Source organism: Bacillus rossius, chromosome 14, assembly GCF_032445375.1.
Source record: "Bacillus rossius redtenbacheri isolate Brsri chromosome 14, Brsri_v3, whole genome shotgun sequence".
Lineage (NCBI taxonomy): Eukaryota > Metazoa > Arthropoda > Insecta > Phasmatodea > Bacillidae > Bacillus > Bacillus rossius.
This window is the reverse complement of record NC_086341.1, coordinates 10,421,068-10,448,345: the sequence shown is the minus strand read 5'-3', so window position 1 is coordinate 10,448,345 and position 27,278 is coordinate 10,421,068. Positions and strand designations below refer to the sequence as shown.

At 43.5% G+C, this 27,278-nt stretch overlaps 1 protein-coding gene across 1 annotated transcript in view; it reads right to left on the bottom strand.

The window, feature by feature from the left end:
• The window catches only part of LOC134539126 (limbic system-associated membrane protein-like), a 48,433-nt gene that overhangs the window by 3,881 nt on the left and 17,274 nt on the right, over window positions 1-27,278 (bottom strand). The window contains exons 4-9 of the mRNA XM_063380874.1: window positions 25,433-25,554; window positions 22,109-22,250; window positions 18,399-18,496; window positions 16,586-16,760; window positions 10,642-10,772; window positions 1,243-1,438 (exon numbers count right to left, since the gene is read on the bottom strand). Of these exons, the coding sequence (XP_063236944.1) occupies window positions 1,243-1,438; window positions 10,642-10,772; window positions 16,586-16,760; window positions 18,399-18,496; window positions 22,109-22,250; window positions 25,433-25,554 (864 nt within the window). The remainder of the gene's footprint in view (window positions 1-1,242; window positions 1,439-10,641; window positions 10,773-16,585; window positions 16,761-18,398; window positions 18,497-22,108; window positions 22,251-25,432; window positions 25,555-27,278) is intronic.

Below are 27,278 nucleotides of genomic sequence, written 5' to 3'. Positions count from 1 at the left end.
AAAACAGTTTTTTTATTCATTTTTTCATTTTTTTGTAATTTCTGTTTGATTAATCGGAACAAATAATCGATTGAGAACATTTAGCAATCTGCATAAAAGACATAGCTAAGATTTTATTTCAGTTTGAAATGTGGTTTTCTCGCCACCTACAAAGGAAAATGCAGTTATACGTATAATTTAAAACAAACAACTCAAGTTGCAAATGAAATGACGTTACAGTGCGCCAACAAACACAAAAAATGTCTGTGTGTTTGTGCGCCATACCCATCCAGGGAGACTTCTCGGGACAGGCTATAGTAACAAGAAGGATTCAGCTGCAAAAAAAAAGACACAGATTGGTAATGGATAGAGACCTGAAAAATTCGCGGATTCATTTCGTGAAATGCTACAATTCAAATAATTATATCTCAGTGCTGCTTCTGCCATTGGTTATTTGTTAATCTGGAGTTATGAGGGCCAATTAGAGACCCTACCTCATAGAAGTATCAAATCACAGGCCACCCAGTCGGGACGATTCACAAGTCAACAGCCAATGAACAGTTGGCATTTGCCCGAGTGTGTAGAGGATAGTGGATTCTCTCCTGGAGGTCATTGAACCCGCGAATTTTTCCAGTCTCTACCTATAAGTAGATACCGGAAAAATTCGCGGATTCATTTCACGATAAGCTATAATCCAAACAACTGTACCTTTATATTGCTTCCGTGATTGGCTTACATCTGTTTATCTGAAGGACTTTGAGCCAATGGGAAACCTTCAACCAAAAAAGTATCGAATCGCAAGCGTCCCAGTCGACAGGTGTCGCGAGTCACTGGCCAATGAGCAGGTGGCATTTGCTTGAGTTTGTAGGGGATAGTGGAGTCTATCCTAGAGGTCATCGAAAGCACGAATTTTTTCCGGTCTCTACCTATAAGTAGAGACCTGCAAAATTCGCGGTTTCGATGGCCTTCAGGATAGACTGCACATACCCCCTGTACACTCGGGCAAATAACGCAAGTTCATTGGCTGCCGACTTGTAAGTCGTCTCAGCTGGTTTGTCTGTGATTCGATCCTTCTTTGGTTGAGGGTTTATAACTGGTTGAGATTCGTCCAGATGAACAGTAAGTCAAATAGCAAAATTATCTAAGAGGTTATATGTGTTTGAATTCTAGCCTGTCACCGAATGAATCCGCGAATTTTGGCAGGTCTCTACGCTGTAAGTCTCCGTGGATGGAGCCGGAGCGCCGGAGCGCCGGAGCGCGCACCTGGGCCGTCCGTGGCGAATCTGAGGATGCTGGAGGGCTGGCTCCAGCCGAACCTGTTCCTGGAGATGACCATGGCCTCGTACACGGTGGCCGGCGTGAGGCCCGACAGCGAGTAGTGCTTGGAGTGGATGGGCCCGTCCGGGGACAGGTCGCTGGGGATGACCAGCCGGATCCAGGGCTCCGCCTTGCCCCGCGCCTGCGGACCACACGCGCGAGCGGTGAAGCCTGCAACTCGCGTGGTTTCGGGTTCCCTGCGAGAATTTCCGAGGATTTCCCGAAGTTTCGCGTTTTGGTATTAACGCCACTCAGGAGCGTAGCCAGGGGGGGGGGGGTTTAGGGGTTTAAATCCCCCCCCCCCCTTAGCAACAAATCTTTAATTAATTTCTTATTCATCACTCAAACAAATTTCATATTAAAATTAATACAATTTTTACCATTACAATATTTAAATTTAAGTACCGAAAACTGATAAAATAGCACTATTTTACACCTTAAAATCCAAATTTTCCCGGGGGAGGACCCCCGGACACCCCGCTTTAATACGGGGGGGGGGGCAGTGGCGTAGCGTGGGTGGGGCGGAGGGGGCGGCCCGCCCCGGGCGGCAGCCCGCGGGGGCGGGTCGCCGGTGAAGCGGGTTGAGATCTGATCTATGATTCATTCATTACATGTGTCAGACACACTATAATGTTCCATTTTTATCTAAAATTTTGCGCACCAACTATTTTTTAATATTTATTTAAAAGAAAAACTGCGAAATCACTGACAGAGCTCTTTATAACGTTTGTTTGTTTACATAGGAACGGGAACATCGCATCACGCCGCGCCGCCCGGCGCGCGCGAGCCGAGTTGAGCCGCACTCATTATGTTAATTACTCATACAAAATCTTTTGTTTCACGCGTCGGTCCGTGTCGATGCCTCTCTTTCGCACTCATTGAATTTAGTACTACGCATTGTACTGTAAAGTTTGACCTTAACCCAGGGCAAACCAAACAACTTCCGCAAACCGGGACACAGTAAAACTCCTATATTGCCCCGTACCGCGAGCGCAGGTAAACCCAAAAAAAATATTAAAACCCAAACTAATAGCAGGCTTAAAAAATACTAATAAGGTTGCGAACAGTGAGAGGAGGCAGCAAGTTAAAAAGACGCAAAATTTATATGACATTTAATAAATATATATATCATAAAATCGTTTCATCACAAATCGGCGCATCCATCATAAAATACATACCCTATTATTACTTATAAAAAAATAGCTATATAATAATACTAAAAAAATACTTTAACAATTCCCCCAAAAAATTATAATTTGATCATATACTTCGGAGCTCCGAAAATTAAATATAATTACCAAAAAGGCATTAAAAATATATAAGAACATATTAATACAAATACAAATATAGATATGCACCGAGCGTATCACCGCTGTAAATACCAATTAACATAGGCGAAATCTAGCAAAAAATTGACACACCTTAACATGCAAATAAATATACCAAAAATTTAGCAAATTACAAATTATGAGTTTACAAGCCCTTCTCAGTTAAGTCATTTTCTAACGGTCGACGCCTTTTTTCTTCTAGGTCTGGCAGGGATTGGGTGAAACACGCTGAACGTAAAATCCCAGTTTCAGTTTTATTAGTCCGTTAATTTAAATCCCAAAAATCCACAAATTATAGTTTCGCACCAGGGGTCAAAGGGGTCAATGGGGCAGTGGCACGGCTGGCACTTACTTTCTTTTTGACGTCGTGATGTCCGGTCACCAAATACACTCGTTTGCTCACGAGTGTTTTTAATGGCAAACCCTTACCATTATACGTTACCGTAGCTGCAGGTAATTGTACGGATATGACGAATCCTTCGCCATACCATCTTGGAGTTTATTTCGGCGCACATAATTCATCCTTGGAAAATCCTCGCGATATTCACACACGCCTCACCAGCCACTCGCGTTCATCGTACCAAAGCGTTCTAAATTACATAAATGAACCCCGTTCATATTCAAAAAGGAACACTCGTATACAGTACCTTCGATGTGGAACCATCACCATGGCCAACCCGCGTTTTACTTCACGTGCACGCCCGCCTGGGCCTACCAGGCGACTCCGCTCGCCCGTCTCACCTGACGTCACACAATCAGCTGTTCTGCTCGCGCGCCGTCTAGCGCAGCGATTACCAACATATTCGGTAGTGTCCTCGAACTTTCCAGACCAATTTAATAACTTAAAATCTTAAACTTAAAAGTAATAAGACTAAACAAGAATTACAAATTTCTTTTTTAAAACAACATATAACAAACTTAAATCCAAAATAACTCGTATTACCAGGGCATCCGAAAGATTAATAAAATATGTTAACCATTTCTGCCAACATAAACATTATCAAAGGTAGCAGCTGTAGCACACATGCTACAGTACTGATCTTTGTTTGTTTTAATGCATCGTGAAGTACCGTTACGCAATCACGCTTTACTCGTATGTTTGTTTCGCGAGAGTTTCGGATACGGAACGAAAGTCATTTTGATTGTGTTTAGATATTTTAAATACTGTTGAATCTTCTAAAACTAAACATTTATAACTTTACCCAATCTTTGAACTAGTTTTTGAAAATGAAAAGATTCAAAGAAAGCGGTGCGGAATTCCGAAAAAAAAAAAAAAAAAAAGGCTAAGAAAGAAGCAGATGCGAAGAAGTCTCAAGGTGCATTACTGAAATATTTTATTTCCAGTTCTGGTTCGAAAGCCACGTTAACGTCTTCGGTGGCATCCTGCAGCAGCGGAAGTGATTCCAGTGTAAGTAGGTATATGATTCCTCCATCTAGAATCATGCATGGCCTAGAATTACTCCAGTTATTTATTATTATTATTTATTTATTGTTTACAAAAGTTACAATATTTCTTACATTAGTCTCGCAAAACATATTCACCAAGGTTTGTCTGCAAGTACGGAGTCACACTCGTTCATTAAATCTTATTTTATAATACACTTAAAATTGCTCTAATAGCTGTTTGAACATTGATTATTGTTTAAAAAGTATGGAGTATATTAACATAAATTACATTGAGTTAAGGTACATCTTTTTAAGTTTACGACTGAATTTTGTCCTGCTACTTGAATTTAAAACTTCAATAGGGGATGTTTTGTAAATCTAGTAGTAGTCTAGGATTTTTTTTTTGTTTTTGTTTTTGGATAACTTGATTATTTATGGTTCCTGTCATACAAAGAAAACATCATTTTTCATTTAGCTCAAAAATGGCGCCAACGATTTTTCTCAAATTTCTCGTCATTTTATCTTTTAATAACATCTATAAGATGGCTTACTCAGTCAGTTTTTACCGGGAAACTCTAAAAAAAGGTAGCTGCCATACAAAATCAATTTTGTTTGTAAATTTTCCTATAAGCCCGGCAAACCGCACCGTCACCAAAACCACTTTTGTTTTGTGATAGATAAAATACTTATTTGAAATTCGAACGTGTCCTCCGGCCAATATTCATGGGAATACATAACTTATTTTACAGGTACAAGAAGAAGACGTACCTGCCGTCGCAGTTGGAAGTAGTTCTGGTCCCACCACAGAGCAGGGTCGAGACGAAGTCGACTCATCAAAAGTACCTCAAGCATCTAGTCATAAGCCTGCAGAAAAAGTGAATGTTGCCAAAGAAGACATAATTGAAATCGTGCCTTCTGCTCCTGCCGAAATCAAAGATGTGAATCTCGACGATGTAGGTTGCTGGCCTTCTCCTATGACCGACGAAGTAAGAACGCTTCTAGTACGTCGCGGATCTGACTCAGTACAGCACATCGGTTCCAAATTTGCCGATGTTGTTCGCTCAGGGACTTCAACGAAAGGCGGTACCCGAAAACTAACCAAATAGTGGTTCTACAAACCATTATCTAACGGCGAAAAGGTTCTCCGAACATGGATGGTGTACTCGCCTTTGAAGCAATCCTTGTATTGTTTTTCTTGCAAGCTGTTTGGCAATTCCTGCTCTAACTTCGCATCTGAAGAAGGAAACAACAAATGGTGGAAGCTAAATCCAAGAATAGGAGACCATGAAAATAGCCTGGGCCATGAACAGAGCTTCTTGAAATGGAAGGAGTTGGAAGTTCGCCTGAACTGTAAAGCAACCATCGATCAGAAACAACAAGAAGTTTTCGAAAGTGAGGAGAAGTGGAGGGATGTACTGTACAGGTTGCTGAAATTATCCAGTTCTTAGCCAAACAGAATCTGGCCTTCAGAGGACATCGAGAAGACATTCGAGGAGATGATAGTGGCAATCGCGGGAACTTTCTGGAGTTAGTGCACCTCCTAGCTAAATACGACCCTCTTCTAATGGAACACCTGACAAAGATAAAGCTGGGAGCAAGAGTCTCAGTTTCGTATCTATCTCCAGAAACCCAGAATGAATTTATAAACTTACTGGGACAGCAAGTTCGATCCACCATCATCCGTTGTATTCAAGAAGCTAAATATTATTGCATAATCTTGGACAGTACACCAGACATCTCTCACAATGACCAAATGAGCCAAGTTCTGCGATACGTACATATCGAAGGAGAAAAAGTCGCCGTGGTAGAATCTTTCATTGACTTCTTCGAACCAAAAGGAAAAAATGCAGAAGATCTCAGCAACGATATAATCGCGAAGATAACATCAGACGGACTGGACATACAGAATCTGAGAGGACAGGCTTATGACAATGCTGCCACAATGTCAGGGATCCACAATGGAGTTCAAGCCTGGATTAAAGCACTGAATCCGAAAGCTATATTCGTTGCATGCACAAACCACTCACTAAACTTGGCTGGGGTACACGCTGCTTCTGAATCAGTGGATTCCGTGACGTTTTTTGGAACTCTGGAGAAGCTGTTTGCCTTCTTTTCCGCATCAACTGTTCGATGGAACGCTTTGGTTGCCGTCACAGGTCAAGCAGTAAAACGAGTCACTGAAACGCGCTGGAGCGCTAGACATGTAGCTGTCAAGATGCTTAAAAATAAGTTTGAGGTAGTTCTTGAGGTACTGAAACAATTAACAGATTCATCTCAAACTTCCGAAACAAGATCGGGAGCCAGTCTTCTCCTGACAGCCATGCAGTCATTTAACTTCCTAACTTTTCTTGGCTTTTGGGCTGCAGTGCTACCTGAAGTAGATGAAGCACAGATTTACCTGCAGCAACGAGGACTAAGTTTGGATAAGTGTGCTCAGAAACTCTGCGCTTTGAAAACCTTCTTAGTGGAAAGTAGAGACCGTTTCGTGCAAGAAGCAATTGACTTTGCTAAGACTCTCTGCGAAAAACTCGGAATCGAACTCAAAACGAGAAGAATTCGCAGGAAAAAACGCATGCATGGCGATGAATCTTCTGAAGATGCAGCTTTGTCTCACGAACAGGAAATCCGTCGAGAGATTATCGCATCATTCGACAAGATCATTCAAGAAATGACGACTCGATTCCAGAAAATTCAAGAAATATCGGACAAGTTCGGATTTTTGATGCCAGCGAAACTTTTGGACAGCAAGTTCTAGTGTGATCTTTCCCATGTATTAGAAGACATCGACAAGGACGAGTTTCAGATGGAGCGGAAGCGTCTTCAGCAGTTTGTTGTTGTTGCCTGTTCTGAATCAGAGGAAGATATAAGTGGTAAAGGACCACTGGAGCTCCTCCAGTTCATTCAAAAACTGAATCTCGGAATTTCGGTTCCAAATATAGTCATCTTGATTCGTATATATCTGACTTTGGCGATTAGTGTTGCAAGTTGTGAGAGAAGTTTTTCGAAGTTGAAGCTAATAAAAAATTACCTCAGATCTACTATGAGCTCCGCTAGACTATCAAACTTGGCTATATTGTCGATTGAACAAGAATTGGCTGCTAATATTGATTTTGACAAAGTTATTTCTGACTTCGCTGCTCATAAGGCCCGTAGAATCCGCTTGTAAAACCGCTCATCCTATTTTAACTTCAATAAAAGGTACCTCATTGCATGTGAAATTTAATTTTAATTAAGCACCTATAGAATGGGGGCGGCAAAATGGGTCCCCCGCCCCAGGCGCCGAGATGGCACGCTACGCCACTGGGGGGGGGGGGGGGCGCATGCTTCTTAACACCCCCCATACACAAATCCTGGCTACGCCACTGACGCCACTTTAGCCGCTAAATCAGAAGTTTCCAATGGAAACAAGCATGTTGTGACTGACCTAACCTTAACCTAACCCCTCGATTTTTTTTAAATTTCAATTTTTTGAGAGAAATCCGAAGTTGCACGAACGTGGTAGGGAACCGAAACTATGTGAGCGAGCGGACCCTTCCGTCGGCGCCGTGGCCGGGGTACAGTTTAACTATTCTTTCATTTTGACACGTGTTAACGTCTTGTAAATCGATGAACGCCGGCTGCAACGCACGAAAAAATTGTCACGTTCCGCCTGGTAGCCGAAGGGCGTGCGAGATCCGGCCAAACCACCGCGTGCGAGAAAAATCTTTCTATAATATCAAACAAGGTTAAAGCTGGTTTTTTTAACTATTTGTTCCATGATTATATTTGAACAAATTATTTAAATTAAATTTTTTCAAAAAAACTGTAAATAATATTTGTTGATTAAAAAAAGTATGCAATTTTTCATCAATGTTTTCTTGTGACGTTATCACGTAAAATTATCGTCCGTAAACCGACTTTACAGACCAACCCCCCCTTTTTTTTTGTTATGAGTTTTGTTCATACATAATTGATTGAATTCCAAAAGAAAATTGATTTGTCACTCTAAAATTTCAGAGAAATATAGGCTACTAGGACTCCCAAAATTTATACATAGAAGTCTAGAAAAATTTAAACTATATTTTGTGTTTTTTTACATAATTGTTTTAAATACTTTCTACTTAAGTCGATTGTTTGGTAATTTCGTTAAAACAAGTCATAAATACATATATATATTGAAGTTAGTAAATATATGATACACACGTGTCACGTTTGTATAAAAATACATGCTTACAGTAAAATGTTGCAAACCTGCGTTAAATATAGACTACTTGGAAACACAATTCCTGTGGTTTCATGTGTACGAAGTACGTACGTCCGGACCATGGTGGGGAGGAAATGCATTATTGTAGCCTCACTGAGAATTACAATAATTCTTCTAAAATAATCTTTGTGAAAAACTTGTCTATTGGTATATTTTTCTTACTCTGTCTTCGCTCGTGTTAACCCCTGAAAGAAGGGGTCTTACCCCACGGACCTGCCCCCTGGTTACGCCCCTAAATCTGCGCTTCTGTGGGACCAGCGCGACGTAGCTTCCACCGCCACCAGACCGAGTTTTACTGCACAGGCTCTACATTTTCAACATGTTACAATAATTTTTACGAAAAGTATGTGACGAAATTTTTTTTTAACACATAGCTGTCAAAAAACTTAAAAAATTGGTTGTCTGTAAAGTCGGTTTACGGACGATAGTTTAACGTGACAACGTCATAACAAAACATTGATGAAATGATTGCATACTTTTATGAATAAAATTGAATCATTTTTATTGAATTATCACAATTTTGAGTGGATACAAAGAAGGAGTGAAATGAAATCTACAATTTAATTGATAAATTTACTTTTATTTGCACTCATTAATTCAAATATGTTTATTACTTTAACGAAGAGATTATTTTAACTATAAATTTTATACATGTTTGCTATTTAACTTCTTCCAATCTGTGTTATTCTGTTAAGGATAGGACGATGATAGGAAAAGTAGGAAAGGAATGGTAGTGTTTCAAGTTTAATGTGCCTCGAAAAAGTCAAATCGATGGTTGTTCCAATCGAGTGGAAGAGAGATAGATGCAGCGCAAGCGTACAATGAGCGTAACGGGACAATCAGTCATCCTTTTTCGTGCGTGCAGCCGGCGTTAATCGATTTATTAGACGTTTTCACGTCAAGACCTAAATAAAAATATGAGATTCTACACGAAATAAGTAGTTTTCTGTATTTTTGGAAAGTATGTGAACCACAGAAATAAAAATTTGACAGGGTAAAAATTAAAAAAAAAGAAACCTACAGTTAAATTCTTTAACACGTTTGAAAAATAATTTTTTTTGCCTGATGCATGTAATATTTGTTCAGAATTTCAGGAAAGCAGATTTACGTGGGTGAGTGGAGAGGGTGATCGGGAAGATATTTGTGTGTAATCTGCCCCCCCCCCCCCCACGGCGGATGCTGGGGGAGACGGGGTTATGAGAAGAGACCGGAAAAAATCGCGGGTTAATTTCGTGATATGCTAAAATTCAAATAATTATACATTTGCTTGCTTCTGCTATTGGTTCGCTGTTAATATGTAGGACTCTTGGCCGATCAGAGACCATCAGTTAAAGAAGTATCCATTCTCAAGTTACCCACTTGAGACGCCTCAAAATACAGCACACAATGAACAGGCGCCGTTTGCCCAAGTAGGGCAGAGGATCGTGGAGTCTATCATGAAGGTCATTGAACTCACGAATTTTTCCAGTCTCTAGTTATGGAATATGTATATATATCCCTCTTCCCCCCCCCCCCCCCCCAAATTGAAGTGATGAACTAATTTACAAAATATCAGTGAAGAAGCCACATTACCTACGGCTTCTAATGTTGGGCCATATGTCAGTGTGTTATTGTCAATAGTTATGTAAGTTTTATGAATATACATGTTTAAATTAATACTTTTTTTTTTCAAAATCCCCCCCCCCCCAAAAAAAAAATTTTTTTTTCTGTCTCCGCCACTGACCCCTACTACTGAAATACTTGGTATTTGTTATCGCTAACATGTCAATGCTAGATGGGGAAGGGAATGCGTATTTAAACACTCAATATATTTTTAGGTAAATAGAAGTAGAGATTTTGCAGTAGTGGTGGCGATGAAGTAACACGACAAAGGTAGGTACGTCATGCATTGTAAGAAAACACGCCTTAGCATACAAAGACACCTACCTATGTATCCAAACGTATTTTTTTTCCTTCCTTAAAGCATTGGCCTATCCTCCCCTTTCTTTTTTGGACGAATGCACTGTGATGCATACTGAGGCCGTGAACAACCTGCATGCCGTAGCTACTTCTAGTAAACAAATTAACAGAGACCTGAAAAATTCGCGGTTTCGATGGCCTTCAGGATAGACTGCACATACCCCTGTACACTCGGGAAAATAACGCAAGTTGTAAGTCGTCTCAGCTGGTTTGTCTGTGATTCGATCCTTCTTTGGTTGAGGGTTTATAACCGGTTGAGATTCTTCCAGATGAACAGTACGCCAAATAGCAAAATTAACCTAAGAGGTATATGTGTTTGAATTCTAGCCTATCACCGAATGAATCCGCGAATTTTGCAGGTCTCTACATATTAAGTACGTACGTACGTACGTTTCGCTATGCACGGGGACTCGTGGGAAAGGTACTGACCCTGTACTTCCTGAAGAGCAGGTTGTACTCCGTGATGGGGTTGTAGCTGTCCACCTCCCAGACGAGGGTGTAGTTGGTCCAGTTGGGCCGCCTGAGTTTACTGGTCTTGAACACGGCAGGGTTCGCCACTCCTTTGAAGGACAGACCATGCCACAAGAACGCATCGCAAGAACGTCCAGGCTGTGCACACACAGGGCCGCAACTAGGTGGGGGGGGGGGCAAGCGGGGTATGCGCCCCGGGCGCAAAGCTGTGGGGGAGCCGAAATCGCTTGCATTGTAATTCCTACTACAACTGGTAACGGGTAAAAAGTTTTTTAACTTGCATGCCAGGAATGTCTAATCTGATTTACAATATAACGTCTCAACATATTTAATGAACAAGTCTAGTGATTATACGGACTACTTTATGGACATAGTGGGTTCATGCATGGAAGGTACAGTAGCACAGACACTGTTACGTGTAGGTATGGAAAATGCTTAAATAGCACCATTTTTCCGTGGGAGGGCCTCCGGACCCCCCCGCTTTATTGGTGTGGTATGTGCAAAAAAAGAGGGGGGGGGGGGGTGCATGAATCCATTCATGCCCCGGGTGCCAGAGACTCTAGTTGCGACCCTGAGCACACACAGAGACAGACCTAAACACACACACACAGAAACAGTAGCCGAATAACTCGTTTAAATCAGTGAAATGATTTTTTTAACTCAAACTTTCGTTAAGAGCCGACTGGCCGACTGAAAAAAAAAATCAGTGGACTTCCTTGAGAATCAGTAGCTAGTCCCAGGGTCAGATCTAGGGGGAGGGGGGGGGGGGACAGCCTTCCCTGGCTGCAGAGTCACAGGGTTAGCTGGATATGATGTCAAATTTTTGTAGACTACAAGAAATGATAAATATAAGACAAACGTAAAAAAAAAGAAAGTACAATATCTACTGAGTGATTGCAAACGGTACGGTTCGTATGTCCCAATTGCCTAATTTTATAAGTAGGTAGCTATATGTTCTTGCCATAACATTTTTCCATTCTACCTTGAATATGTATGTGATTTAGAAAATGCACTAAAGTAAATAATTTTTCAATACTGTAATTTAAAAATGTGAAACAAAAAAAAATATTTTTTAAATCATTTGTGTGGCCTTTGAATCTTGACACAACATTGTTTCAAGTCAAGTATGTGATATAAAACGTATACATAAAAAACTGGTAGGAATAGGGGTTATGAAAAAAAAATTGTAATTTAAAATTTTGAATGCAATGAACACGGATTCAAAAAGCCAAAGTAAATATTGCCTTGTACCTATGTTTTCTGCTGTTGTGAAAAAGGGTTGGCGAGAGGCCTGGCCTTGGTAAGAAATTTTAAGTTTTCCTAGTAAATTAAATTTTTTTTAATCGTCTATGTATTTAATATTTTAATAATTTATTTTAAGTGTGTATGTGGTTATGTGTGTTTGTCAGTTAAGTTAAAGACATTATAAAAGGTAAAAAAAAAAAAAAGTTGTCTGTAAAGTCGGTTTACGGACGATAATTTTACGTGATAACGTCATATCAATTTTTTTTAATTACTGGTTTTAAAAAGCCCGCCTTAACCTGTTTGATATTATAGAAGATTTTTTCTCGCACGGTGGTTGGCCGGTTCTTGCACGCTCGGCTCAGGCGGAACGTGACAATGAGTCATGCTTTTTTCGTGCGTGCAGCCGGCGTTCATCGATTTATAAGACGTTATCACGTCAAAAAAACTTTTGTCGGCAAGTGGAACTCGTCTTAGTTGTTGAATTCCCCGTAAAAAAAAAAGTGCGTTTGAAAACTGTCGCGGTAGCTTGTATGGACGCAAGCGCGGCTCCAGAAGGAGGGCGGTGGGGGCGATAGCCCCTCCCGAGACCAATTTTATTGATTATTGTATATTTATGTTTGCTTAAATATTTAATATCATATGTTAAACTTTTATCTCATCATTAGTTGCATGGAGTTACTAAGGTTCTGTATTTGAAATTTGTTATTTGTAAATAATATTCCAAGGCCAATATCTGACCACTTTCATTTCTTGCAACTACGACCTTTCTTTGTGCGATAGCCCTTCCCGAAAAGTCATCCTGAAGCCGCCGTTGGTATAGACTGCGCCAAGCCATTTTTTCCCGCCCGCGCCCAGGGCTGGGACGAGCGACGGAGAAGCAGGTGTGCGGCGGTGTATCAGGGGTTGCGTGCAGAAACTAACAGCTGTCCCGGGATGATGACGTCAGCGCATGCGCAGTGGAGGGTGTCTGCCTGCTGGGAAGCGATTCGGAACTCGACCGCGACGCGAGCACAGGGACCGCTGCTGGGGAAGCCTCAGATGTACATCAAGTTCTGTCCCTGCCCGAACACGCCCGAATATTCACCTTCGGCCAACATCGGGTTTATTTTTATATATTTATATTTCTCTGTTTATTTTAATGTAGCTGTACTAACCTAACTAACCGTCCATAGTGTCTTAATGTAGCTAACCTAACCGACAACTTTTAATATTTGAATTCATTTTTACCTGCGCAAAAAAAAAAAAAAAAAAAAAAAACAAATCCCGAGGTTGGCCGAAGGTGAATATTCGGGCGTGTTCGGGCAGGGACAGAACTTGATGTACATCTTTGATTTCTTCCACTGCTGGTGCGAGATCACGCGCGTGTGTGCGTGTGTATGTGTGTGTGAAGAGCGACGATGGCACGGGTTGCTCGAACATTCGGCCAGACGGGGACTTGATTTTGCTTGTGTTGTCAAATAACTCGCTACCGGCGACGCGACGACGGCGGGCTACAAGTTAGCGAGTTTTATCTCGCAGATACGACGCAGAATTTCGTGAGTACGTACTGTCTGCTACAATAAATTACTTATAGAGCTGTAGTGAACCGTATGTATTCGTTACTGAGTAACGGGTGCGCCGTCTATATACGAGTAACGAAACGTTACACACAGCTGCATTTCGTTACTCGCATGTTTCGTATGTTTCACGCATGCGCGCGCATATTCGATGAATTTACGTTACAAAGAACGATGTTTGTTTATTAAGTAAAGTATAATTTGGAAATTCGTCGTCCAAGTTTTTTTACTGTTTATTAAAGGTATTGTGTGTGTAGACAAAGTTTGAGATTGGAACAGAAACAACGTAAGAAAGTATTTTTTACAAATTAGAAATATGTATGATTTTGTTTTTTTACTATCGCAAATTTTCAGGTTTTTTTATTATCTTAAAAGAGATAATATAATAAGGCCGCTCTAATGAGATTTAATTGTTTCTTGGTTAACAAAAACTGTTAATTATCAAATATTGTTAATTGTATATATTCTAATTATTATTATTTACGCGACGTCATACTGTACGCGTACGCAATACGACTCGATTCGTTGCATGTTATGCGGTATCAGAAGTAACGAGTAACGATACGATAGTAACGAGTACTGACTGTTATAGTAACGAATACATACGGGTACGCTTTTTTTCGTTACTTTTACACCTCTAATTATTTATACTTGGTGGTTAGTCTGCACTCTGCAGGAAATTATTCATGACGGGTGGTGAAGTCAGCGGCCTTTATGCTCCAAGAGAAACTACAATGGTTCAACAAGTTACGTTTTGGACAGTTTTGATACGATGCGTATGTTGCGGGAAGATACGAATTAAAATGCTGCAGCAATTAGTTGCCGATAGACGAGATGCGTTTTAAGAGGCTCCAAGAAACAAACTTTTATACTCTAAGTTTTTTCCTTTTATAAATTATTTTAGGGAAATTGTGTAATAATCATTGGTAACCTTATGTAGTAATTTTAATTGGCTGATTTTTTATTATATTCAAAGTTACGTTTGCTTAATACTTCTAATATCCTGGAGCCAGGCAAATTGTGTTGTTTTGAAAGTAGATTTATTTTATAAAGATGTATCACAAAAGTGTGAACATATTTTTTATTATATTTTATATTCTTATTATTGTATTGTGAAAATACTTTAAACAGGGTAAAATTGTTAAGGAAATATCCAGGTCACAGTCGTCAAGATTAGTGCAGGAAAAATTGTATATTCACGGTAGCACAAAATGCGAATGGAAATTAATTTGTAATGTTTTCAATTTTACAGTTAGCCCAATTCGACTGCATGATTTTTTGTTGATGCTTTTTGTTCCGCTTGTTGCTCCAATGATCTTTGCTCTGCTTGTTTGAAATGCGGTTTTCTTGTCATCAGCCAAGGAAGTGCAGTTTTACGTTTTACATATAATTTAAAACAAACAACTCAAATTGAAAATAAAATGACGTCACAGTGCGTCAACAAACGCAAAGAATGTGTGTGTGTGTGTGTGTGCCATACCCATCCAGGGAGACTTCTCGGTAGAGGCTATCGTAACAAGATGAATGCAGCTGCAAAAAAAAAAAAAAAAACTTTAAATATGATAAAGATTGGTCATGGAGTGTTTTATATTTTTATGGTCTCAAGTACTGAGTACTTTAATAAAAAAAAATATAAATTGGGCTTTGGAGAAGTTATCGTCAGAGGGATGTGTTTCGCAATGACGTGAGCTCCTTATCTGGTGCCTGACAAGTGCGGCTCCCAAATTGAGAGTAAGGAGGGGGGGGGGGGGTTTGGGGAGGGGGAGTGGTCCATATTTATGTTAACTTAAATGTTTAGAACATTTTTCCTTCATCAAATTTTAATGAAAGAACAGAAGTTCATCAAAATACGAGACCATAGATTTGTAAATATTCTAAAGCTGATGTATGAATCATTCAACGTAGTGTTTTGCAACCACATCCCTCCCTATAAGTCTCCGCGGAGCTAGAGCGCCAGAGCGCGCACCTGGGCCGTCCGTGGCGAATCTGAGGATGCTGGAGGGCTGGCTCCAGCCGAACCTGTTCCTGGAGATGACCATGGCCTCGTACACGGAATCCTTGTGCTGTCTGATATGTAAGTTTGGATGTGTTGTTCGTCTGTGCTGTTGTCGTTGTGTTGTCCATTATGCCTGTTATAGGTTCATCGTTGGGTCGATACGTTTGTCATTAGCTGATTTTGGTTGTGTTTCTACGGGTTAATTTTTTTCTTTGCATTTATGAATTTTCCCAATGACAAACAATGCAAAACTGCAATTGTGTGGGTCCGAGAAATTGTAGTAAATCATGGCTTACCAGTTGCCACAAAAGAGACACGTGGTGCTGAACTCGCAACGAAGAACCACAAGCAAGTGGCGAGGTTAGAATTTCACACGCAACGCACAGTCAAATGTAAAACTACTTTCCAGGGACTGTTAACGTCCAGGGCCGTCGGAATGGATGATAAGGGGGGGGGGGAAGGGGGCGAATCACCCGAGTCCCGGGCATTGGGGATCTCGGTTGTGTTTCAATATTTGTTTTACATACATGGGTCTCACTCTAATAAGAAGAAAATTTCAAGTCTGTTGTTAGTAGAATTCATAGGAAACATTACATAAAATTTCACAGTTATAACCACAGTAACGTTTGCAATCTTTGGTGTTTTTTTTTTAATTGTGGGTTTTTAAAAGTTAAAACTTTTAGTAATAGGGAGGGAGTCCAACAAAATTGTTTGCCCCCGGGCTCTTTATTTTCTCTCGATGGCCCTGCTACTTCAGCCAGGAAGCAGTCTGGTACAGACCGGAGCGAACAGTATAGTTCGTAACAGTTCACCAGGCGTCACTGAAGGGTCACTCTCGAGTGGGCATATTACACACATTCCCACCAAGCTGATTCGGATTCTATCCCCGGAAGGGTCAAGCCCCGGATTATTCACAGGTAGGAAAGTAAAATTAGTTGCTGTGAGCAGGGAAAGGTTTTCTCGGAGTATTCCGGGTCCCCCCCCCCAAACACACACACACTCGTCACCCCTCCCCGACTCCAATAACCCCCAACATCGACGATGCGTCGCGCCCCAACACACGCGGTCTCGGAACTCGAGGAGTCGGTGCGGCGACGTCCCCTACCGGACAGCTCGATGATCTCCTGGCTGTGGCCCATCTGGTTGGCGGCGCGGCAGGTGTAGTACCCCAGGTCCGTGACCCTCACCGACCGCAGCATCAGCGAGTAGCGGCCGCTGAACGGCAGGAACACCACGCGCGACGACAGGTTCACCGGCCTGTCGTTGAACAGCCACTCCACCTGCGCAGCGGTCCGGGCCGCACATTTACGTATCCCAGGTTGACTTGCCAACAAGCGGGTGCGTATTTCCAAACCCTAGGTTGACTCGCCAACATGCGGGGGCATATTTACAAACCCTAGGTTGACTCGCCAACACGTGGGTGTGTATTTCCAAACCCTAGGTTGACTCGCCGACGTTTGCCGTAACTGCGCTCACATTGTTGGCCGCGCCTATGGCGGTAGAGGGGTGGGTGATTGTAGTGGGGGGAAGGGAAGGGACATGTTGAAGCAAGGAAGGGAGTTGATTTGTGGATCGTAGGTTACCCACAATTTTGCACCCATAATTCTCCCAGGCTGTCAATATGGTTATAAATGTTATCAATCATGGTATAGAATATTCTTTGCACTGTCCATTCTGTTGCTGGTACGGCAGTTTCAGTACCTACCGATATCTTGTGAACCTATATCCCAGAACTGATTTAAATCAATTTGGTCTCGTGTACAATATTCCGAACAATTCCTAATGTGAATGACGTCACACTGTTGCATGGAAAACTGCCCTGTCCACAATGATGCTATGTCTGAAACTACTGGTTTGTTAAAAAAAAAATTGGTTGTCTATAAAGTCGGTTTACGGACGATAGTTTAACGTGACAACGTCATAACAAAACATTAATGAAATGATTGCATACTTTTATGAATAAAATTGAATCATTTTTATTGAATTATCACTATTTTGTATGGATACAAAGGAGTGAAATTAAATCTACAATTTAATTGATAAATTTACTTTTATTTACACTCATTAATTCAAATATGTTTATTACTTTAACGAACAGATTATTTTAACTATAACTTTTATACATGTTTGCTATTTAACTTCTTCCAATATGTGTTATTCTGTTAAGGATAGAGCATTGATCGGAAAAGTAGAAAAATGAATGGAAGTGTTTCAAGTTTAATGTGCCTGGAAAAAGTCAAATCGATGGTTGTTCCAATCGAGTGGAAGAGAGAGATAGATGCGGGCGCAAGCGTACAATGAGCGTGACGGGACAATGTGCGTAACGTGACAATGTGCGTAACGGGTCACTTTTTCGTGCCTGCAGCCGGCGTTCATCGATTTATTAGACGTTGTCACGTCAAAAAAAAAAAAAAAAAAAGCATGATAATGTCAATTAAGTTGGAGATGAAAATTTTCTGGCGTGCCACACGACAAAAATTATGTGAGTACTAAAATGAAGTGACTTTATTTCTTCCACTGATGCATTACTTCTCACGGTCAACGTCGCTACGCAGACAACTGCGTCTCAGCCTCGTCTGGGAGCAGTGGCGGATCTAGAGGTTCACCTCGGAGGGGGCACTCTAGGATTTCAGAATAGCCAGAGAAAAATTTAACTTAAAATTACTAAATTGGTATTTAATGTACTCACACTACACATAACATCCAACCACCAGATTTTATGATTCTACAAGAAATTCATTAATCACATTAAAATATTTTATTGGTTTCAGAAACAATCATTTTTGTCGGCAATATTAATGTAGCAGACAACTGGTTTTTCGGGGGAGGGGGGGGCACTTGCCCCTAGTGCCCCCCCCCCCTTGGATCCACCACCGCCTGGGAGAGTCTTCTCTCCCCCCCCCCCCCCCCGCACTCACCTCGGGCACGGGGTCTGCCGTCACGTGACACACCAGCTCCACGCGGATTCCGGGCGCCGCGTGCACCCAGTTCCTCTCGGCGCGCACCTCCGGCGGATCTGGTGAACACAGCCGCGACCCGAACACTCCCGAGGTTGGCCGAAGTGAGGGCCCGGTCCACAATGACGGGGAGCCTTCTTCTCCGCAGACCAGAGAGCCAAACGCCCGATCATGCATCTTCGGGTTCTTTTTTTGGTCCATCGTAAATAAATATGGCGGTGTTGATAAAAGGATACTAATGGTCAATTAGGTTAGTTTAGCTACATTATAAATACTTTAAAACATTGTGAAGGTTGATTTGGTTAGGATAGCTACATTAAAGATACGGAAAAAAAGCATGAACTTCGGGGAACTTCGGGTTTTGGCTCTCTCGTCTGTGAAAAGAAGGCATCCCCACGATGATTCTTTTTTTCCTAACCTAACTAAAAACTAAGTGTGTTTGGGAGGGGTCCGGGTTAGGGAGGGAGACTAAGTGCGTCTCAGGCCGAAGCCTATACGCCTAGTCATGCTGGGATTAGCCATGCAGGGAGAGGGTCGCATGCATCATGTGCTAGGAGGGGATTGGCCAGCCATGGCAGCGATTGGCGCCATGACTAACTCCCCTCACTCTTAAATCTAGACTATAACTAGAGATAGGTTGGGCCCAGCACAATGACACGGAAACACACGACCCGAACAGTTCCGAAGTTGGCCGAAGTGAGGCCCCGATCCACAATTACACCCGAAACACGCAGACAGATCTCTCGGAACAGTTTCTCCGTGCGACCAACAAAAGACGAGCGCCTGGCTGCGGTGGCGGCCATGTTGTTTGTGTTCCTAACACGTTTAAAAAAATTTGTTTCAGTAAGCGTGCAAGAATACCTGGTGTTATATTATTACTTTGTGGTTTATTTTAATTAGGTTATATATGTAAATTCTTCCCGTAGTTTCATCTCGAAGTATAATTTTTTTTAGTTAAATAAATATTTCGTGACCTTGAAATGCAATGTCATTGGTTGCCGTTTGTTACGTTTCCGCACTTTCCCTGAGACGCGATATTTAAGTGTCTCCGTTTACGTGATCCGTCTGTGTCTGCATGCCATTGTAAGACGGGCCTGAGTGCACAGTGACAGCCTAGCTATAGTGACATCCCCCTGAACATCAGATAAAAATCTGTGCGAGAGGACAAACAATGCAATGAAGTATCATGTTATAATTTCAGAGAGAGGCCTTAAGTAGTGCAGTCAAACCTCAACAATACAATAATGCAATAACGATATTTGCAACAACCAAACTATTACAACAATTAATCAAATTTTTTATATATTTTACTAAGTCATATTGAAGTAAAGTTAAAACTGGCACAATTTTATAGAGCATCAAAAAGTGTTTTGTTTAAGGATATTAAAAAAAAAATACAAATTTAGGCTGGCTGCACCTGAGGCTCAAAAAACATTGAACATTGAGGGGAAGGGGGAGGCATTGGGCCGGTGGGTTCCCCCCTCCCCACCATCAACCCCCCACGAGTTCCTCTAACGCACCATTCAGATATCAACTACCGTCGTTGTCTCCGACGCCCGCGGATGTGGGAAAGACGTGCAGAGATTCGGAAGACACCGCTGCTCAAGATGAAAGCGTTTAAGAAACTGCTTGAGGGCGGATGAGTAAGTGTGTAGTTCCGTTCCCAGGATTTCTTATTTTGATCGGTTTTTCAGAACAATCTCTAGGTGTGGAAAAACAACAAGTAAGTACCGATTCTCGAAACCGCTCAAAGGAACTTGCATTACATTCGGACGTGTATAGTGTTACGGTCGCCGCTCAGATCTGACGGTTGCCTCGCGCGCGACGCGACGGGAAAGACTGCGCGCCAGCACAGAGGGCGATGCGACGTGTAGGTATACCGCGTCGGATGACCCGAGCACCGAAAGTCTGAATGAACGCCAACAACTGCCGACGTTGGCACAAACTACTGTATGAGGGCGAATAACGTATGACACTCATTTTGACAAACAACTTTAGGACAAAAAGGATTTTTAAGACAAAACGTTATTAGGACACACGAATTAGAGTGAAGAAATTTTTTTGACAGTCAGTTTTACGACAGACGATTTTAGATCAGAATATATATGGGGTGGGTGGGGGGGGGGGGGGTGAAACCGACTCTAGGGATAACATTTTTAGGACAAACAGTTATGGTACAAAAGACGCAACTCTACTTACTAGTTATACATGGCATTATCCTTGAAAGATTTGTGCAATGGGAGTGCATGACTTGATGTAGGCTTTTGGACATACGCCATTGCTTAGCACATGTATGTCTGCAGAAGAAAAATACAAAAAAACACAAATGACGAAAAACACAAAAACACAAATTAAGCAAAAATTGCTGTTGTCAGGATTTAACGCCACACAATATTCCACAACAGGAATATGGTCAACAAACAAGGAAAAAACAAAGAAAAATGGACTAACAGAACGAAAAAAACCCACAAATGATGACAGCACAAAAATTCCGAACCCAAAAAAATTCAACACAACAGTTGAAACGAGACAAAAAACACAGCAAATGAAAAGTTTTTTTTTTTTTTGGAAAACTATTGTGTTTGTTTCGTCTTTTCGTTTTGCTGTGTTTTTTGTCTCGTTTCAACTGTTGTGTTGAATTTTTTTGGGTTCGGAATTTTTGTGCTGTCATCATTTGTGGGTTTTTTTCGTTCTGTTAGTCCATTTTTCTTTGTTTTTTCCTTGTTTGTTGACCATATTCTTGTTGTGGAATATTGTGTGGCGTTAAATCCTGACAACAGCAATTTTTGCTTAATTTGTGTTTTTGTGTTTTTCGTCATTTGTGTTTTTTTTTTTTTGTATTTTTCTTCTGCAGACATACATGTGCTAAGCAATGGCGTATGTCCAAAAGCCTACATCAAGTCAGTTATACATGGCCTTAAAATAGTACAAAACTCGTACATCCAGTTTATAAAAGTTACCGAAGGAGTGTCTGGTTTCATCTCGTGTAAATTCAAATGTTTCGGAGTTAGTTAGGGAGGGGGGGGGGGAGGGGGAAGGATTGAGCCTTAAGGGGCCCGCCTCGTCAGGGGTGTATGTGTGTTAGTGAGGCGGGATGATAAGCGCGACGCTCGCTGGTGCTTCCAGCGCGGTATAGCCTCTAAGCGCAAGTCTCTGAACTGGCGCGCATTCGTCTCGTCGTCACAGGATAACTGTGAAATTTGAGCGGTGACCGTAACATTACATGGCGGAGAAATTAAGATAAAGGTGTTATGCAAGCCCCTTAAGAGCTTTCAAGAATCTGTACTGATTGTTTTATGCCTAAAAATTACTCTGAAAACACGCGTTTAAGCCATTTTAACTCTTCTAGGAATACAGTTTAAAAACTTAATCCGAAATTAAAAGTACTTTTCGGTCCTCAGCGAACTCTTAAATGCTATTCGTAAATAGGCCCCACTCGGATATCTTGAGTAGTTTTAAAAATCGCGTTGTTTTTCCTGAAGCTCTGCACACCGTGTGTGTGCCCAGGTAGGCGGGCCCCTTAATCCTCGTGCGGCCCCGCGTTTAGGAACACGGCATGGAATGAAAAGTATATCGATGCCGTCTGTGCTCGTGAGTAGTTTCAAGCGCACATGAAAGTGTGGTGTCCCCACGGTTGGGGGTGGGAAGAGGGGAGGAGGTCGCGCACTCACACAGGATGCGCAGGTCGATGGTCGCGTTGGCGGGCTCGCCGACGCCGTTGATGGCGACGCAGGTGTAGGGCCCGGACAGGCTGCGGTTGTCGGCCTTGAACCGCAGCCGCGGCCTGTTGTCCAGCAGCCTCAGCTCCTGGCCCTGAGGACAAGACCCCTCCGTCCGCAGCGGCCCTCGCGACAGTGGCGGGTCGTTACCGCAACGCCGAACAGGGGCGCAACAACTAAATTTCCTAAAAGGGGGGGGGGGGCAATATACCTTTTTATAAAGAATCATTATCGATCCCCCCCTTATTGAAGCGGGGGGGGGGGGGTCCGGGGGTCCTCCCCCCGGGGAAAAATTTGTATTTCAAGGTGGAAAATGGTTATTTAAAAATTGATTAAACAGCACTTTCTTTGCTCCCGTTTGCCCCCACTTCAAGGTTTCAGAGGGAGGGGAAAAATGCCCTTGCCCCCCCCCCCCCCTTGTTGTTGAGCCCCTGACGCCGAATGTCAAAATTGACCACAACGCCCGACAGCTAGAAAACTGCTGTGTACCACAACGCCGTAATAAAAACTGAATGAATTTGTGTGTGTTTCTTAAATGTACCTTAACGCCGAAATGCCACAATCAAACCTAACCTAGCGTAATATAACCTAACCTAACTTAACCTAGCATATCCTAGCCTAGCCTAACCTAGCCTAACCTAGCCTAACCTAGCCTAACCTAACCTAGTCTAACCTAACCTAGTCTAACCTAACCTAGTCTAACCTAACCTAACCTTTGTGGCAGTCCTGCAAAGGCATTTTTCGGTGTCAGTGTATTTCGGCGTGCGGTAATTCGGCGTTGTGGTACGCAGCAGTTTTCTAGCTGTCGGCGTTGTGGTCAGTTTGGCATTTCGGCGTTGTGGCATTTCGGCGTTGTGGTATTTCGGCGTTGTGGTATTTCGGCGTTGTGGTGCGTCCCCTGACCAACCCTACAACGCCATCATCGCATGCACACGCTTCATGCATCCTTTCAACTGCCACGTATTTTTTTCCCCATACAGTACGCTAATATATGGAATATAAAATCCCTTCTACATTGAACACATAGAGGTACAATTACATAGAGGTGGTGTCTGTTCTGAACTTGAAGTCAACTGGTTAGCAATATTATTAGCCGAACAAATCTTAGCTGCGTAAAAGCTAACATGTTCTAAAAATGTTTAATAGCTTGAATATAACTTGCTAGGAAGAATAGTACAGATATCATCATGTAGTGGATATTGCTAAACAAACGTAATACCGACACATCTGCAAGAAATTAGCGCTTAACTTCGTTACAACTAAAAAATGTGGGGGTATGTTCTCATTTTGACTTCAAGTATTAAGGCCCCCGTCTGCCCGGGCACACATACGGTGCGCAGAGCTTCAGGAAAAACAACGCGATTCCAAAACTACTCAAGTTATCCGAGTGGGGTCTGTTTACGAAAAGCATTTAAAAATTTCCTGAGGGACGAAAAGTGCTTTTGATTTCGGATTAAGATTTTAAACTGTATTTTTAGAAGAGTTAAAATGGTTAAAATGCTTGTTTTCAGAGTAATTTTGAGGCATAAAACAAACGGTACAGACTCTTTAAAGTACTTAAGGAACTTGCATTACACCTTTATCTTCATTTCTATGCCATATTATGTTACGGTCACAGCTCATAGGACAGTTGTCCTATAGACGACGAGAAGACTGCGCGCAGTTCAGAGCCTTGCGCTTAGAGGCGATACCGCGCTAGAAGCACCAGCGAGCGTCGCTCTTATCATTCCGACTCACTAACCCACCTTAACATAGCAAAGATTGCACACACCAGCTTTTTTTTTTTTAAATTACATTACTTCAAGTCTTTGCATGATTGGTTTTATGAAGAAAAAATCTTTAACTAGTCAAAATAATTATAGGTTGTGTTATAAAAGTAAACATTTTGAATTTAAATATTTTAATTCATTATCAATGTAGGCATTTCTATTACGTATTTCTCTTTACTGCGTGTAGTTTTGGTGACATTTTAATTAAAAGTCATAGGTAGGGACCGGAAAAATTCGCGCTTTCGATGACCTCTAGGATAGACTCCACAACCCTCTACACACTCAGGCAAATACCACCTGCTCATTGGCTATTGACTAGTGACACCTGTCAACTGGGACGCTTGCGATTCGATACTCTTTTGGTTGAAGGTTTTCCATTGGCTCAAAGTCCTTCAGATAAACTGTAAGCCAATCGCAGAAGCAATATGAAGGTAAAGTGGTTTGGATTCTAGCATATCGTGAAATGAATACGCGAATTTTTCCGGGCTCTTGTCATAGGTGTGATCAACCCACGTTTGCTTTCCCGCTGGTTGATTTGCTGGCGAGAAAAAATTTTATTCTTGTTTATTGGCACTGCCTGATTCGCTTACTTCTCTCCTAGATGGACATCGTTGGCTCACGGTCGTAGAGGGGCGTGTCCAAATAACTGCGGTCCAATCGCGAACACAGTGCGAGAGTGTGAAGATTTGCATTCTAGCTTGCGCGACTAAATGAATGCGCGTAATTTCTGGAATGGAATGAACCCATGAGATAACCGCCATATATATATATATATATATATATATATATATATATATAGTAAATTGAACATAAATAACTATGTAAAATTACAGATAATTGTGAATTTCCAATGAAAACAACTTTATCATTACAAAATAGTGTTCGCAGCAATAATACTGGTTTCATATTCTTACCCGGACATTTATGCTTTGTGTTGTCCCAGTACCTCCAATAGTTAAAAAGTCATTTGTAAACCGTGCCGTGAATACCTTCCCAGTAGTAACTGCGCACATTAATAAGCATAATAAAACGAAATAAGGTCCCACTAACCTATTACTAGGAGCAGGCATTTTTCGCGAAAAGATCTTAACACTTATTAGACTGCAACAAGGTATACTCGCACCTGTGTTTCTTCCTTGTGATAGGCGGCCGTCTGCGAGAGAAGTCGTTGCCTTGTTTGACCGAGCCACTCAGGACGTGTTTGCTTCCGCACTGAATCACTGTGATTGGTGTTGTAACTATAAAATGTACCTGGGAGAAACTCTCCCAATCACGAAACACAGGTGATGCTACAGTGTTTTAACTTTCATCTAGTCTCGAAATCTTTTCGCGAAATATACATGCCCCTACCTATTACAATTCCTATTCTTTAATTGTTTAAATGAAATATCTATTAAAATATAAAATCCTGCGCCAATATTCGTGAGAAACACTCAGTATTATCTCGAGAAACGTGTTAGATATATAGCCGTGAGTTGTCCCTAGTAGAAGTAGAGGGAACGGTCACCTTGGTGAGCCACGTGATGATGGGCTGGGGCACGCCGCGGGCGTCGCAGCGCATGTCCACCAGGTCGCCGTACTGCACCACCAGCTCGCCGTCCTCCGGGTAGCGCCGCACCGACGGCGGGTCTGCCGGCACACACATCACACACACACACCCGCGATCAGCGGCGTACTGACATAGCCCCCCGGCCCCGGGGTGGAATAACCAGCGGCGTGCTCACATAGCCCCCCGGCCCCGGGGTGGAACAACCAGCGGCGTGCTCACGCAGCCCCCGGCCCCCGGGATGGAATAAACAGTGGCGTGCTCACACGGCCCGCAGCCCCAGGGTGGAATAACCAGCGCGTGCTCACATAGCCCCCGGCCCCTGGGCGGAACAACCAGCGGCGTGCTCACACAGCCCCCGGCCCCGGGGTGGAATAACCAGCGGCGTGCTCACATAGCCCCCGGCCCCTGGGCGGAACAACCAGCGGCGTGCTCACATAGCATAATGCCCCAAGGTGGAATAACCAGCAGTGTGCTCACATAGACCCCGGCCCCTGGGCGGAACAACCAGCGGCGTGCTCACACAGCCCCCGGCCCCCGGGGTGGAATAACCAGCAGCGTGCTCACGCAGCCCCCGGCCCCGGGGTGGAATAACCAGCGGCGTGCTCACATAGCCCCCGGCCCCTGGGCGGAACAACCAGCGGCGTGCTCACATAGCCCCCTGCCCCAAGGTGGAATAACCAGCAGCGTGCTCACATAGACCCCGGCCCCTGGGCGGAACAACCAGCGGCGTGCTCACATAGCCCCCTGCCCCAAGGTGGAATAACCAGCAGCGTGCTCACATAGACCCCGGCCCCTGGGCGGAACAACCAGCGGCGTGCTCACACAGCCCCCGGCCCCGGGGTGGAATAACCAGCGGCGTGCTCACACAGCCCCCGGCCCCGGGATGGAATAAACAGTGGCGTGCTCACACGGCCCGTAGCCCCAGGGTGGAATAACCAGCGGCGTGCTCACACAGCCCCCATCCCCAGGGTGGAATAACCAGCGGCGTGCTCACATAGCCCCCAGGCCCCGGGGTGGAACAACCAGCGGCGTGCTCACGCAGCCCCCGGCCCCCGGGATGGAATAAACAGTGGCGTGCTCACACGGCCCGCAGCCCCAGGGTGGAATAACCAGCGCGTGCTCACATAGCCCCCGGCCCCTGGGCGGAACAACCAGCGGCGTGCTCACACAGCCCCCGGCCCCGGGGTGGAATAACCAGCGGCGTGCTCACATAGCCCCCGGCCCCTGGGCGGAACAACCAGCGGCGTGCTCACTAAGCCCCCTGCCCCAAGGTGGAATAACCAGCAGCGTGCTCGCATAGACCCCGGCCCCTGGGCGGAACAACCAGCGGCGTGCTCACACAGCCCCCGGCCCCCGGGGTGGAATAACCAGCAGCGTGCTCACGCAGCCCCCGGCCCCCGGGGTGGAATAACCAGCGGCGTGCTCACACAGCCCCCATCCCCAGGGTGGAATAACCAGCGGCGTGCTCACGCAGCCCCCGGCCCCAGGGTGGAATAACCAGGGGCGTGCTCACGCAGCCCCCAGCCCCGGGGTGGAATAACCAGCGGCGTGCTCACACTGCCCCCGGCCCCCGGGGTGGAATAACCAGTGGCGTGCTCACACGGCTCCCGGCCCCGGGGTGGAATAACCAGCGGCGTGCTCACGCAGCCCCCGACCCCCGGGGTGGAATAACCAGCGGCGTGCTCACACAGCCCCCATCCCCAGGGTGGAATAACCAGCGGCGTGCTCACACTGCCCCCGGCCCCCGGGGTGGAATAACCAGTGGCGTGCTCACACGGCCCCCGGCCCCCGGGGTGGAATAACC